At 37.5% G+C, this 17,565-nt stretch overlaps 1 protein-coding gene across 2 annotated transcripts in view; it reads right to left on the minus strand.

The window, feature by feature from the left end:
- Positions 1–2,532: 2,532 nt before the first annotated feature.
- LOC140150771 (CMP-N-acetylneuraminate-beta-galactosamide-alpha-2,3-sialyltransferase 1-like) overlaps positions 2,533–17,565 on the minus strand; it is a 40,607-nt gene continuing 25,574 nt past the window's right edge. For both annotated transcript variants that reach the window (XM_072172873.1, XM_072172875.1), the window contains exons 7-8: positions 4,987–5,099; positions 2,533–3,916 (exon numbers count right to left, since the gene is read on the minus strand). In XM_072172873.1, coding sequence (XP_072028974.1) covers positions 3,702–3,916; positions 4,987–5,099 — 328 coding nt within the window. In that variant the 3' untranslated portion in view covers positions 2,533–3,701. The remainder of the gene's footprint in view (positions 3,917–4,986; positions 5,100–17,565) is intronic.

The raw sequence follows: 17,565 nt of genomic DNA on the forward strand, positions 1-17,565 counted from the left end.
GACACAAATGTTAATACACTAACATATGGTATTCAGGCAATTAGATTTGACTTTCCTACAGGCTTGTAATTGACACAGTACATGTCTGATGATCGCGTATTCATGCTGTGTTATGATAATAATGCATGGGAATTGCACAGCTGACCTGCTGAATCCCCCGTTAGCAACAGATGCATGTAATTGATACTCCACTTCTCGATGGACTTCTTTACCAAGGAAGAAAAACTTAGGGAGACTGAACTAGTCTTATGTAGGGCAAAATAGCGTACTTGCAGATTACTTTCCTTATTATGTGCGTGCGCTGCTATACTATTTATATCCAATCCAATTTATAATCCAATAGTGAATTGGAGTTACCCATGGAGCCATATGGAGTCTGAACCTTAAAAAAGTTAAAATGGGTTGTCACTTCAAATACCATTAATACTATTACTAAGTCACATGATGTCAGAGTCTCCTACTCACATCACATGACTTTAACCATGTGACGCCTTGCACTTATATCACATGACAAACCACATTAAAAAACATTTTGCATTGCATTTACAATACATAAAACAACGTCACATATGGCTTCTTGCATTCACGACACAAAATACAACCATTAAAAATGTATTATTGTACTTCCATGAGTAAAAATTCTACTACAGTCTGTACGCCTTTCTTGAGTCGGTATTTAGTAAAACCAAATTTTGTGATTTTCTCAAAAATTACTCATTTTGGCAGGAATTTGCTATACTAGCTGGATTCCTTGCATCATTTCTGTTCTGAAAATGTATACAACATCTGAATTTCAAAGGTAGATGTTCAAACTGGTCAAAACTCACTTTTTGAACCAAATATTTCACTAAAACCATTCTCCGTCATCAGCGGTGTAATGCTGTTGGTAGACTGACTGCTGATTCTATAACTTTCTAGAATATATGATTCTCTACAAGAAGCACCATCACAAAGGTCAAAAAGGACATTGTCAAAATTTAGAAACACTAGATAAGCATCAGTCAGTCTATTATTATTTACTCCAGCCCCAGTGACACCTCATTAATTTCCCTGGACCTTTGGATTCATTGAAATAGGTATTAGCATATTACTTTGAAAAATCATTATAACAGAGCCGTAGTGTTAGTTTTCATGCCCCTCCAGTGAACATAGGCCTAATCCTACCTAGAACAATATGCATGAGGTGTCACTGGACTTGGAGCAGATAATGACACTGCTGATGGCTGACTTGGCTCAAAAAGTGAGTGTTGATGTCTATTCCCAACACATATAAATATCTTCATTCGCAATATCTAAATTACTACCTCCAGGAAGGCATACAGACTACAATCTACGTATTTCATAAACATGTAAATAGCATATTTCTCCGTGTATTTTCATGATTGTATAAATTGCTTCTTTATACTACAGCTTCAAAAATGTCAATACAAATATATTTTCTCAAAATAAAGGAATCATTTTTGTATAATTGTTTTCTAGCTATATACAAATTCAGTATTTTGGAATTGTGCACATTAAATTTACAGCATTTCATTATGATTTGGTATATCAATTCATACAAAATATGGGTTTACTATTTCCCCAAGGCTTTGTATATACAGTAAAACATAACAGATCAATTTAAAGCCTAACAGCAAAGAATTCAAACTTTTGGTGTATCCTTGCTATATTCATGAGCTAGACTACCCTAGAAATTGCAATTGAATAAACACAGCTTTCAACACTTGTACATGATCCGAAGTGCGATCATATATCACATATTTCGAACTACAACGGGAACGCACCTTGGATACAATAATTAAAATACTAACCAATCACAATGGTTGGTTTCACTTCCGTGTTATGCATGCACAGGCGCATACGCTCATGTACACCGTCCAGTGTCTGTGAAAAATTGTCACGCTGTCGGGCTGTGTTCATTCAATTAAAATTTCTAGTATAATGTAACGGCTCCATTGAGCAATTAAGCAGTTAACAGATTAAGCTATAAAATCCCAGGTTACCCAATAGTCTATTCTACTTGAAACCCATACTCCCTCTGTGGAAGACTTTAGTTAAATCTTCCACAGATGGAGTGTGGATTTCAAATAGAATACCCCAATGTAGCTAAGGCTTCATACCTTCAACTATACCTAGCAAATTAAAATTCACAGATATTTTCTACACCTGGCGATTTTTGCATGATTTGACCAGCGATTTGGCACTCTTTGCCACATGTGTAGACGTTCACTATTTTCAAACTGACATATCCAGTTTAGGCATATTTGGCATATATATATCAACATCAGCACCATTAATACTCTCAACATGTCATTCAACAACAGTGCAATATTAACAAGGGTTTAGAGCAAGAAGACCCTACCTGCAATAGCTGCCATGTAGACATTTGACCATTTTTGCATTCTATATTGTACACATATGACACCTGGCAGCTATTACAAATAGCGCAATGTTGCACAAGACCCTTGATATTGAGGTGTAGCAAGAAGGCCCTACCTGCAATAGCTGCGTTATAACATTTGACCATTTCTGTATTCTGTATTGTACACATATGACACCTGGCAACTATTACAGATAGGACAATGTTGCACAAGACCCTTGATATTGAGGTGTAGCAAGAAAGCCCTATCCGCAGAAAGGGCCTTCTTGCACAAACAGTCTCACCCCGATATAGTCATGTCCAAGAAGGATTTTTATACACATTCATTCAAATCAAAGAAAGGTATGTTTTGATCAATTATGATCCTAACATACAGACACATAAAATAGGTTAGAATTTTGTCGCACAGAGCAAGAGTAAAACGTGAATAGTTGCTTGCGAGAATCACATAATTCTCACCCAACATTTACTGCACATGTTAGCAAATAGGTTTTTACGAGAATCACTTTTGACTCATGTAAATGTGTTTACGAGATTCTTTGCAAGAAATGATTTGCGGATTCCTGCTAAAACTCTAGCCCTGATAAAATTCAACATGTTTGCGTTTCCATGACGTTACCATTTTCAGATGAATCAATATTTTGTACCATCAGATAAGAGATAATATGCATCAAAGATGTCGTCAACATGTAGCGATCCTAGAGCACAACTTGTTTGCTAACCTCCAAGTGGTGCTATAATTAGTGGCACTGATTCTGTAAAGCTCCCCGAGCATAACATGTTGACAAGGTCTCGCAATTTTGAATTATGGCATGGCATGCTGACATTCTCTGTATACTAAGAATGCTCAACACAATTTGCTGCAGAATTAGTCATGTAACTGGATAAATTACCATAGCGATACATTTAAAAATTGTTTTCACCTATCGCTATGGTAATTAATCCTGTTATATCATTACTTTTATACAGGGAATTGCAAAGGTGGAAATCGGATCTCATAAGCGGGTTCAAATATTGATTGATCAGCGACATCTAAAAATAGTTTTACAGAAGCACAACCAGCATTCTCATAAATCACACTTAACCCCATGAGAACTACCTGCCGATTGGCCAAAAGAAGTTTTAATTATCAATTGGACCAATCAGCAACATTGTTAGAATAATTTCACCACTCAAAAAAATAGGGGTGAATTATTTGCAAAGCTCCATTCTGATTGGTGAATAAAATTAAGATATCATGTAATTGACCAATCAGAGGCAATGTTAGATCGGCAGGTAGTGTCCAGGGGGTTAAAAATAACCTTATCACACCTTCGTACTCTCATAAATCACGCTTAAATAACCTGATCACACCTTCTTCGTGCAGCTTCATCCAAAGTTCTCTTTCGTTGTCTACATCGTGGAGTGCAGTTGATTTATTCGTATGCGACACAAATTTTGTGTCATAGTAATGGAGTGTAAAGCGGGTGTCGTAGCCAAACCCATAGATGGTGACTTCATCGCAGAGATGAACAGCAAGAAAGACTACTAAAGCACCTGCAAGGAAGGAAACACAAAGAAATATTGTATTGTATTGTTTTTACACAAAAGGAGAACACAAGGCAGTAAGGTGCACGTACAGATCGCAAAAGAATGAAGGTACCAGTTATTTTCACCAGTATATCCTAAACGAAGACAGATATGTCATATTTGATACCAGCAGCCAATAGCTGCATCTTTTAGCTCAGATTTAAGACCTCATTCGTTGAAATCGATCAAGAAATAAAGACACAGTGATCCAAAATGTCAAGGAGCATGTAAATTCAATAGTTGTAGATTACTCCATTGCATGTGCCCAAGGCGCCATTCTTGCCATAGGATGGGGAAAAGATGCTCTTTACCTGTTGTAGGCCGAGACCCTTTGCCTTCCACACATTTTTTTTTGCCTAACCTAAGTGGATCAAGCGAGGCATGTGCCCAAGGCGCCATTCTTGCCATAGGATGGGGAAAAGATTCTTGTTACCTGTTGTAGGCCGAGACCCTTTGCCTTCCACACATTTTTTTTTGCCTAACCCAAGTGGAGCAAGCGAGGCATGTGCCCAAGGCGCTATTCTTGCCATAGGATGGGGAAAATATTCTTGTTACCTGTTGTAGGCCGAGAGCCTTTGGCTTCCACAAGTTTTTTTTTTGCCTAACCTAAGTGGAGCAAGCGAGGCACGTGCCCAAGGCTCCATTCTTGCCATAGGATGGGAAAACCTCCTTACTGGTTGTAGGCCGAGAGCCTTAGGCTTCCACAAGTTTTTTTTGCCTAACCTAAGTGGAGCAAGCGAGGCATGTGCCCAAGGCGCCATTCTTGCCATAGGATGGGAAAAACCTCCTTACTGGTTGTAGGCCGAGAGCCTTAGGCTTCCACAAGTTTTTTTTTGCCTAACCTAAGTGGAGCAAGCGAGGCATGTGCCCAAGGCGCTATTCTTGCCATAGGATGGGGAAAATATTCTTGTTACCTGTTGTAGGCCGAGAGCCTTTGGCTTCCACAAGTTTTTTTTTTGCCTAACCTAAGTGGAGCAAGCGAGGCACGTGCCCAAGGCGCTATTCTTGCCATAGGATGGGGAAAAGATTCAACTTACCTGTTGTAGGCCGAGCGCCTTTGCCTTCCAAATAATGAGTGAAAACATAGCGGAAGAAATCTGGATGGACCATCTTTAACCTGCCTGGATCTATACCTGGAGTTGCTAGTTTGCTGCAAACGAGAGAACGACAGAGAAAGAAGTGTTAAATCACATAAATGTTTACTTGTTTTGTGAGTGAAGAACATCTTTACATGTATATGACATAGAATTGAATAGCTGCCATATGTAACCAGCCCATTGTAAGACATTGATTTTCTCCATTACATTCCTATTGACCAATAACCCATTCCAAGTTTGGGAGTAGTGTAGTGTGAGTCATTTGATGGGAAGAGGGCAGAGCCCAATTGAGGGGGCACCTCCTATTTCAAAATTTGTACTTTGATTTGGTGTCCATGTGCCCCTATGACACTACGTCACTGCCATGTTATTCTTAAACATTTAGACCTAATATGTTACCCGCTCTGACAAAACCAGAAGCAAGTCGCATTTTTGAAATTTCATGATTTGAATACAAATGTAAGCACAGACAATAAGCTTTAAAATGATACCAAAATTATAAATAAAATCAATACTTCTCAAGATATGTATAATTTTGTAAATGATACAGTTGATATTTTTGCCAAATTGCTATTCTGAGTAATGGGCCATTTAGTTTCCTGTCTTACTCAGGATTGAATAGGGATTATCATAGTTCAACTGTTATTTATTGATTAAATAACTAGTACTTTTTAAGGATTTGAAAGTCCACTTAGTCCCACAATCAAATACCATGAAATTAATAATTCCAAAATTTGATATTTTTTATGGGAATGTCATCTTTAAAGGCCTATAACTCAAAAACATGTCTGGCGACTTGTTCGGTTTTGTTGGAGCTGGTCACATATGCAAATGGTAGCTATCACACATGTCTACCCACATAAGATGTCCTTGTACTCACATGGTGATTTATCTTTGTTTGATATATCAAAGTAACCTCAGCTTTATTTACTACCATATGTGACCGTATAGCACGAATGAGCCGTAAATGTCCTCAATTGTATTCTGAGTTACAGTGTAAAATGGGCATGAAGGTCGTATTCATAGGTACCTCAATTTGGTGCTACGTGTACCTCATTTAATGAGATACACGTAGCACCAAATTGAAATACCTATGAATATGACCTTCATGCCCATTTTACACTGTAACTCAGAATACAATTGAGGACATTTACGGCTCATTCGTTGTACGGTCACATATAACCACCTTGACTGTACTATTATAATCACACGATCAAGTCCATCAAAGCTGAACAATGACTACAAGAAATGTGTATCTACATTGAAGAAATAAACTCAAGACATATGCAAATATCACTGCAATTATCTCAAACTGCTGAATCTCAGCTAACTATTCACTGCAGAGCACCAACTGTAGAGGGCGATATTCGCAAAAGTTTTTCAGTGCAAAGCCGTTTTTGTCATAGTTGCTTACAGCGCTAGGCAAATCATGTATTTTTTTATTATTTATAACATTCGGCCGAAGCCAGGCTAATCCCAATAGTGCTCAGAGGCTACTAAATTTAAGGGACGCCATCCGGATATGACGGGACAGGGATATGGGAAGAGGTCCGATTTTAGATGCAGGAGGAAAACCGGAGCACCCGGAGAAAAACCTGCGAGGACGAGCATGGATCGGCAACCAAACTCACATGTGGCGCCGCGGTAATTGAACCCCGGCCACAGTGGTGAGAAGCGAGTGAGAAGACCACTACACTAACCCGCCCATTTGACAAGCTATAACTAGGGGAACAGGCTGTTGGTCCAAGGATCATTAGTCCAAAAACTTAGGGTTTAGGACATTTTAGGTTCGGATTAGGGATAAGGTTTTTAACATGGAAAACTGAGGTCCTGGGTTCGATTCCCAGGCAGGATCACTTTTTCTACTTGTCTCCTTTATTACTTGCGACAGCGAACCTGGTGGAAAATTATGTTCATTTGAGTTAGCATTTATAGGAATAGTGTTAGGGTTAAGGTCCGAGTTAGAATAAGAGTCGGGGTTATGTTTAGGAATTAGGTTCCGATTTTGTTTAGGTTTAGGATTAGGGTTAGGGCTAAGTTTAGGGTTAGGGTAGGATTAGGGTTTATAACAACTCATATTAGGTTTTCGGACTAATGACCCTTAGGATTATCACCCTGTAATCATAACAATATAGTGTTGGTTTACAGAAATTGGGCATTCATCAGTATGCTTAGTAAATCACAATAATACCTAAAAAGCAGAGTGTCCAGATGCAAATGTGTGATCGTCCACCACAAACGGACTGTAATGTGTGCATTTTCAATTTTTGGAAATAATAGACAGGCAACCATTCTTCAAAATAAGCTTTACATTGATATAGTACATGTTCCTGTTGCTTATAGTAAAAATTAGAAAGAGTTGGGAAATTCTTTGTTTTCTATTGTTTTTTGAGAAGTTCAATGGCACATATCTCAAAACAAGCTCTGCCGACATTACTGTCTATTCGTGGTCGATGGTCAAATATAAAAGTAGGCTCGAGTTCATTAGGTCCTAGTTCTCTTCTGCTGTAGTGAAGCAATTTCAGTTGAAATAGACGTACCCCCTATGAAAGACATGATCTTAATTTTCCACAGAAGGGGTGTGAATTTCAAATGAGGCTACCTGAATGGATGACTCCACTTGAAATCCCTGTGCGGGAGATTAAATTCATGTCTTCCATAGGGGTTCATAGGGGTTGTATCCATTTCAACTGGAAGAGCACATTCTGTTAAGTTGAACCAAGTTCAGCTTTGATTTTTATCTGACCAACTGAGTTTGTGCCCTCTCCTGTTGAAGATATTACATGCACAAGTTCATAGTGGGTCACAGATATAGGTTCCTTCTCCTGTTGAAACTATCGCATGCATCAATATTACCCTGTGCTACTCCAAATTATCCACACCTCGTTGACATCATAGTTTAATACTAGAGATATTTTTAATAGAGAAGTAAATGTTACAACTGCACCACTACTGATTACCATGCTAATAAGCAGTGAATATTGCAAGACATATGCATTCAAAACTCAGAGTACAATAACGTACAATGGGCTATACCATATAAAATCCACACTACCCCTGTGGAAGATTTTGGAAATATCTGCCACAGAGGGAGTATGAATTTCATATGGAATTAGCACATTAGCAGCTCCGTTTGAAACTCACTCTCCCTCAGGGGGAGATTCAGGTTGAATCTTTCTCAGAGGGTGTATGAAATTCAAGTGGAACTGCCTTATGTGCTCATTCCATTTGAAATTTATACTCTCTCTGTGGCAGGTATTTCCAAAATCTTCCACAGGGGTAGTGTGGATTTTATATGGTATAGCCCAATGCATGCAAACAATGAAAACATGTTAAACACTCTTACAAGAGCAGTGCAACCTCCTAGTACAGATATGCAGAGAGATATTCTGCACAAAATAGTCTGTGCAACTGCAAGCAGTGGTGTGCGCAAAGGGGGGGGGCAGGGGCACGTTCCCCCACTCTTGTTGGTCATTCGGGAAAACGCTAAAACCGCACCTTACACACCTAAATCAGACTCCATTCGGGGAACTGAACAACCTGGCCCCCACTTTCAATGTGCTGCACGCCACTGTGTACAAGAATTCACCATAGAAGAAAAAATATTTGGCCGACTGCTGGCCGACCCTTCCTGCCAGAATGCATGTTACCATGCAGAAACATGGTTTCAGAATTTAGTTGCATTGCATGTAAGCAGTTTCTTGTCTTGCGGGTAAGTTTCTGACCCATGGGTATTGTCCTCTGGGTGTGAAGGGTGTCCCTTTGAACTTTAGGTTGATCAGTTAGTCCACACCAACTTGACTGCTGGAGAGGAGGGGGTAATCTACATGTAGGGTGCGCTTTTTTAAGACACATGATAACCAATGTGGAATCAGCTTGTGCATTAGGTGTCTCTATTTCTATCTTTACAGCAAAAGCTAATTAGCTTTGATCACTTTATTAGTTTATAAATTATTCTGAAATTGGAGTTAATTATCATACCAAATTTCATTCTTCACATGCAATGGTTCAATCAAACTCGGAAATAACTATACCAAATCTTATACATGCTCTTGTAACAGTACTGTTCAAGCTTGACATATTCTACATACAGCGCATACATGTACTAGCAAGAAAGCCGCGATTCTAGTAATAAAGATTGCATGCCCCCGTGCATTATAATGAAATTACGTCCCTATCAATGTCACTTTTAGTATTTCTTGGAAAATAAACCCACACTCGATAGATGTTTCAATAGCTTTGAGGTATCAGTTTCTAACCGCTAAGATAACTTCACACTTCTGGCATCTGATTGGATGCATTTTTCTATATCAACTACATACCATTTTTCACCTTGATGTGGCAGTGACATCAGTAGGCACTGCATTCGGCACAGCATTAAATCGATAACATTCTCTCAAAATGCTGACATACACTCGCACATGCATAAAGATGCTGCATATACCTGTGCACACAAAACAGCTCTGCCCTAAGGTGTTGACGTCACTGCCACATCCAGGCAAAAAATGGTATAAGTACAATGCCAAAGTGTTAGCTACAAGATTTTTGGTGCACAATATTTTAAAAGTGAATTAGAAGATAAAATGTTACCAAACCCTGGTTTTGTAATTGAAAAATTCACAGGAAGAAAACAAATCCACCCTCTGTGACAGTTGTGTGGGGGTGTGTGTGTGGGGTGGGGGATGGGTTGTGTCCAGGTGAACCTATGCTGTACATGTAATTTTACACAAAGTTAGGGTTAGATTTAGGGTTAGCTTTAAAACACAAAATAATTACATGAAGGAATGACATAACTTGGCAAGTGAGGACACACACATTAGAACTGTGTGGACATGAAGGAATTGCGGACATGTTTCTTGATAAAAAACGGCATAAACAACTTCAGAGCAAAAGATCTTAGGTGAGCAAATTTTTTGAATCAGTTTCAACTTCTTTAATTGAACAGCATAAACAATAATTGCAGTTAGCAGTGTACACTAGCACTGTAGAGTCTGCACTTGGATAGTGAAAACTATAAAATTCCACAGTAAGGGGACCCCCGGGCCAAACCGACCCAGATTTTGTGTTTTGGGAGAATTTTTTTTAAATTTTGCTGTAAATTGGCCAAAAATTGATTGGTTTTTGATCAAATTTTTGCTAAAGTTTTAAAGCTTTCTGTGATATTTTAGGGTAATTTTAGCCTCCAGAAAAAAACCTAAAAAACAACAACAAACACCCAACCAACTGACCCTATTTGAAAAGTCTGTCTGCCAATAAAACAAAGGTTTTTTTGGTTTCCTAAGGGAAATAAATGTGTGCCCCCCAGTTGGGTATAGTCTCCTCAGCCACCATTTTGATTCTATTCACTCTCCACACAAACTGTTTGCTAAAATAATAGTAGCGTATAATGCCATATTTGAATTGCTATAACATCTTACAGAAATAGAGATAGATCCGGGAACTGATGTCTGAGTTTGACTCCATGTGACTATGATCACAACTCATGAATATTAAAAGGGCATTTCGTGATCCACAGCCTTATCCCCCCACTTTTCTCAAAAAAAGTTGAGATTTTGATACCACTGGCTACCTCTGTCTACATAATGTTTATGTACCAAATATTTCTTGCAGATTAATTCCGTTTTTGTATACCAGAACGAAATTACAACAGTGGCCTATGGAGCAGTGTAATACACATAATCATGCATAACTCCCAAACGCAAAATCGGAATCAACTGAAATTTTGGGAATAAGCTTTTTTTCGTGGATATCTACTGACAAATGTCATAAAAAGAGGATGCTAGGATCACAAAATACTCCTTTAAGTAGCCGGTTAACAGTCATAAAACCTATTGACAGCCTTGTTATAATTACAAGCTATGGGAAAGGTTTTAGTCTAAGTCTATAGCAAAAAAGAAATGTTATCATTAAATGGCAGGTGGATTGTGTGGAGTGAGCGGAACTGGCGGTGGTAGAGACAAAGTTGGTAGTGAAAACTGTCCATGTTTGCCAGTGGTTACTCGTATGGTGTGGGGTGTGTATGGGGGTTCTTACCCAAGGTACATTGTGGGGTGATTTATACATACAAACCAACATAACAGGGTTTTTGGACTTGTGGGGTGAACCCCACAAGTCAAATGGCCGTATACGGCCTCTAGAGGGGGTAGGTATACCTGTAGGCATGGTTATAGATATCATCGCAAAACGTTTACATACATACATACATATGTCAAAACCCCATAATGTCGGTTCCTACGTACAGATCAACCCATAATGTCGGTTGTTACGTACATACACATAACCCCACAACGTTTGTATGTAAAAACCCTGCAATGTACCTAATGTGGGTAGGGGTGTGTGTGTATGTGTATCTGTCCCCCTGTGCAAGTGCAAATGCAAAGCAAATCATACCAGTGCATGCCATGCTATACCTTTGAATGGAACTACATGTAGTATTAGGTTATACAGCAGATGGGTATACTATGGGTTTACTGTGGATTACAATATAATATAAAAAAACATAACAATAATGCAATGTTAACAAATGAGTGAATGCACACAATAATATGATTAGAATAAAAAACAGTAATATGCAAATATATAAATAATAATCACATATTTTTTGATTGAGTACCTGATGGTTTGAAAACACTGTAATACAAGTACCGTATTTCCTCGAATAGTTTCCCCCCTCAAATACACGCCCCCCCATCACTTTTTCAACCAAGATGTTTAAAAAATGCCAGGCGGCAGGTGGCATGATGGTCAGAGAGATCTGGCAAAACCGCTCAGCCGTATGGCATTTTCCATACACTCGGTTGGTTTTGTGGGGTTCATTATTGAACCCCAACGGTTTTAGCTTGTATTTATATTATTTATTAACATAGGCCTATTTGTTTGTGATATTTCAAGCGTTATAAAATTTCAAAATAATCCCATTCAATTACACGGTTGATGATGGAAATTTACTGAATTTTGAGAATGCACGGCTCATACCACCTGAAAAATGCCGATATTTTCATGCTATCTTGTGCAGTAAGCTTACCAAGTTGCTCAAATGGTCGATAATAGCATCAATAATCGGTCGGAAACCCGCAAGTGAACCAGAAATCAGTGTTTCTAGTTCATAGTTTGTAATTTCAGCGTGAGTTTTAAGCTTACCTAATGATTTTAACAGGAATTACTGTTCTAAACATGACCTCTAATAAACGTCCGCCATTTGGAAAATACAACGCTCCCGGGCGTTTATTCCAGGAAATACGGTATCTCTATATTCTTCGATTTTTTTTAAACCATCAAATTTTGCTGCAGTTGTCCAGAAATACTCATCTGGATGATCTGGGACATGTGTTAGTGCACCACCTATTGACAAAACTGTATTAACTTTTACTATCTGGAATAACAACTACGACCGCCATGAACGATTGCATGCATGTTGTGGCGGTGCATGTCACTGCAAACTTGCAGTTTTATATGCTTTGTGGACACAAAGTTTTTTGTAGATATTTGGAATATTTATATGCAAATAGAATCAATCAACACATTTGAAGTCGGTAAAATAATTTGATTCTCTCGATTAAATCATTTTTTTTTCTTTTCGATTGAGCCTGGATAAAACTTTTTTATCAATTACAAGCTTATCAATCAAATTGTAATAATTATACTGGGACTGAAAAACTGTCAAAGTGGCAATTTTCACAGGACAAAATGTTTGTGCTTTATCAACATCAAACATTTGTGACTTGGCACCACATAATGAGCGGAAAGTCGCTTTTATTACTTCTGAGATACAGTGTTTTAGACAGCAGAAAATAAAGAAAATAAAAAGATTTTGACTGACTTAATTACATTTTTTCTGCCTTTGGTAGTTTGAAACCTATCTTGTTTGGTATCATTTTAAGTAGGGGGGTGATCTCTAAACCACTTTGTGAGGTATTTTTTCAAAACTTGTGGAAATAGTTGTAGTGACATTGTGTTAGTAGGAAAATGCATTCTGTTTCATCCGATTCGGTTATTTTACCCCTTGGACATGGGGTCTGAAGATATCGAGCTTTTTCCCATGTTTCAACATAGGCCATATAATGCCAATTACAATAAGGTTTACCATATTATTTCAATGTTATTTTTGTAACATCACTTGTCATTAAATCTTTTACAAAATGGTATCAATGTATATAGGAAAATATTTTCATTCGTTTGATATCAAAAACAGAAAGATCCAACACCCCACTTGACATGACAATGACGTCATAATATAGATGACATATTTGTGGGATGCACCAATATGCATACAAGGTGGTACGCAATGCTTTTTTCTCACCACACAGAATAAAGGGTGGTGCAATATTTATGTGTACCCCAGGGTCAATTGTGTGTGGGGTTGTGTTACGGGGGGTGGCAATGATTTTTGGGAGCATTTTTGGCAGGTTGAATGGGGGACAATCAATTTTTGGCAGGTCGAAGAAAGAGGGGAGAGGCAAGCGATTTTGGCACAGATCTTTTGGGCACCGTTTCTATATTATGCTAAAGGTACATATGATAAGACAATCTTAAGGTTTTAAACTTGGGTTCCCCAAATCATGTAGGCCTATGTGTAAGGGGGGAGAATCTTTTGTTTTGGGCATGTCAAAGAGGGTAGGCAAAGGTTTTTTGGCACGTCGAAAGCCTGGCAAAGTTTAGGTGGTGGGGGAAGCGATTTTTGGTAGACCATTATTGGAATTGCCCACCGGTGTACACATGATTATGGCACCACCCCTTACAAGGAATATACTCTTAATTTCGGCGTCTTGGATCAAGTCTCTACTCTCTACCATAAATAATGTGCCCAAATTTGTGTAGATGTAAAATGTATAGATTGCAATATTTCGAGCCCATAAACCAAAACTGGGTGCTATACTGTGACAACATTGGGCTACAAAAGCTTACAAATATACAAGTTCCAAATTATTCGCACAAGACATATAAAAGTATGCATTTTTATGAAGGCAAGACATCAATAAATCTTAATATAAATACAGATTTGGGGTAAAAACAACAATTATGATGAAAATCACAAAAAAGAGAGTTTTTGGCAATATTTGTTAGGTACATCATAACAAGAAAACACTCTTTCCAAAATATTTTATTTTGTTTTACGCTCAATCTTGAGGCTCTATATTGACCATATAAGGCATCAAATTGAACTTTTTAAAATTCACAAACGCCTATATGCACAAAATGATGCCTAAAATCGGAAATATACCAAAATATAAAAAAATGAGAAAACCGTTTCTTGAGTCGATCGTGCTTTTTACGATGATCATATTTGCTTACCTATAGATGCTGTATTTATTGAGTTATCGTGTACCTAAATCGTCATTTTACCGAGAAAATGAACATTGAAATAATGGCCGTTGAAAGTGGTCACATTTTGCACTTTCATCGAATCTCACAGGAGAATGCGGCAGTTTTCGTTTTGTACCTTATATTACGTAAACATCGGGTAAATCCACAGCCCCTTGAGAAGTTTGAGCAAAATCCATTCATAACTTGATATTTAAATCGGGAAAGAACTTAAAAACCCACATTTTATCAGCTAAAAGCGGAGCCATTTGACCACTAGGTTTTTGTGAAATCAGTGCTTCCGTGGTGTTTCCATAAGATGCGCCAAGCATGCAGATAAGCGTTAGCATATGGGTAGCGTATTTGTGCGTTAACAAATTGCGCGATACGCAACACGATGAGTTGTTGTGCGTGTATCCTGCTGGTACAACAAAGATTTTCTTTCCTTTTCAAGTTCAAACACGATTGGAATAGTGAAATAAAATCCTTAAAATATTGCAGTTGGAGTTTACAAATCTGGATTTTCATTCCTTGTATTTATAAAAAACATAACAAAGTACAAACATATCAAAAAAACTCAATTTTGCGAAAGAAACAATGTCTAGAGTACACAGGCGCGTTAATTGTATATTTATGACTTCCTTGTGATGGCTTTCAAGAGATGTTGCTATTTTCAGAAAAAGAGACGGGGTTGTTTATTCTGTTTGAAGAATTTAGGGAAATATGAATAAGTGGCGGATGTATGATTTGTTTATGGATGACATTTGCTGTAATCAAGGAAATCATGCAAATGACTCCATTTCAGTCTAGATTGACACCTGGCAAAATCAAATTGACTACATTTTGACGAAAATAGGAAAAATGTTTGACTTCACACATGTGGCCAAAATTTCTTCCAATCAACAAAATAGAAATGAAATGACACAAGAGGTCAAAGTTCCATTGATTTTAGTGGTCAGTAGTATTATACATCCATCTATGTTATCAGATGTTCAAAAGTGAAAGATGTACATGGGCCTACAGGTAGAGAATACCGGTGCTGAAGAGTGGCACATCATGGGTGATAACTGGTTGCGAGTACATTTCAAGGGATCCAATGCTGAAGGTCTGTGTACAGAATTAGAACCTTCATATGGAACATGAGGAAAGTCAAAGATAATATTCAATAAAATGGCTGAAAATAACTGAACAATTTCCATTTATATATTCAAGGTAAAATTGCCCATCCTAGGTCACTGATGAACAATTTTAAAGATTTTCATGGCCTTTTGTCATGGATATTTCATTCGTTTCGACCTCATATAGGGCCACCTCCGCGACTGGAGTAAAGTGATGTACAAGTTGCATCCACCCCCTCCCTGCAGGACATTTATTTTACATTTTTTTGTTGCAAAATCATGACATATTTCCCCACTACCAATGATTCCCTACACGGATTTTCTTCAAATAGGAAATGTTTAATTGTACTCTTGTAGAAGGGGTTGGATTAGGGAGTCAAAATGTTTTCCCGTCACATATCAGCTAAGCTTATATAATCAAGAGATTACAATTCAGAATCCAACCAACCACTACCATGAAAATATTTCTGAATATTCCATCAGTAACATCAGTGATTCGTGTTATTCATTTAGTCTGAGAGCACTGAAAACAATTATCATAAGTTAAATCACATGCTTTAGGGAAGAGCTTCAAAACACACCCGCCGGTTGCTCGCCAGTTCCGCCCGGTTCTACCCGGTTAGATCCGGTTTGTATTGTTCTAAACAATATGGAATGCGGTTCAACCGCCACAATCTGCTGGTCAACCAGCCGGTTGAGTTTTGAAGCCACCCATAAAATTTAATTAGCTAACATGTAAACCTAACATTAACAATACTGTACATTACAATGCACTAAAATTGGCAAAAACGGGAAAACTTCAGAAGCCATGTCCAGGGGGTAAAATACCCGAATTGAACGAAATAAAGGCCATTTTCCCACTCACACAAAGTCACTACAATGATTTTCACAAGTATCTTAAAACTTTGGTTCGAGATCACCCCCCTATTTTAAGGGGGTACTACACCCATTGATTTTTTTTGCATTTTTTTGCATTTTGTGAAGAAATTACACAAAAAATTGGACAAAGTGGTATGCAAAATGAAGGGCAAATCTTCTCGTTTTATTGGTGGCATCGGTATCAACGTAGCTTACATGCTTTTAAAAGTAGAAGCCAAAAGGTGGTACATTACTGATGATTTAAATTCACTTCATTTTGGAAAGCTTAATATCAACGGATTTCGTTAAAATTTTGGATATGTGTTGCTAACACGTTAGGGAAATAAAGTTGATATGTAAAATGGGAATAAGTGGTTCCTGATTTCTTTTATGACTTCATGAACTTGGTGCTCCACAACTATCAAAAAAGGAACTGGTTAAAATGCTTCTATTTTCAATGTTGAGCTATATTTTGTATTTTTAACTTGCGACATTATTTCACTGAAACTTAATTAAGCCATAGGTAACAGGTTACCACAACCATACTACAGCAATGTTGAAAAAATTGTATTTCTTGTCACCTATACCACCATATTGGGTAGTTTTCCGTAAGCTTAGCTTTTGTGTGATTTTGGTAACTATTTTATATTTATTTGTGAAATCCATCTCAACTAGGCATTCTAAATTGTACTCACCATTTACATCCCAAGGTATATTAGTATATCCACCTTGCACTTCTCGATATATATCCAGTTAAAGACAGAATATCAAAATTATTCCTCATTATGATACATTTTGTATCACAGACTCTCACATGTGTATTCAAAATTGATGCTTAAATTTGACCTGAACCAATTGACCTATAACCTGACATACGGTGACCTAATAGCCTTTTCTTCTCCTAACAACACATCAATAACAACATCAATATCAAATTGACTAATGACTATGCATCTATTGTGTAAGTGTTTATTTAATTTATTCAGTGTTATATATTTTGCAAGCACCACTAGATTTTCTATAGAGAGTATAACAAAGGATTTAATGTATTCTATTCATGTACCCTACTTGAACATGTTGAAAAGAATAAATTATGGTTTGTTATGAAACACGCATCTGAGTTACCAGGATACGGTAAACAAAAAATATATAGGGCTAAAATGACTTACTATACAATGGTTTAAAAACACCTTTTTTATTTATTTTTTTTTAATTTTTTTTTATTTCACATGATCCGTGCATA

Source organism: Amphiura filiformis, chromosome 4 (genome assembly GCF_039555335.1).
Source record: "Amphiura filiformis chromosome 4, Afil_fr2py, whole genome shotgun sequence".
Classification (NCBI taxonomy): Eukaryota; Metazoa; Echinodermata; class Ophiuroidea; order Amphilepidida; family Amphiuridae; genus Amphiura; species Amphiura filiformis.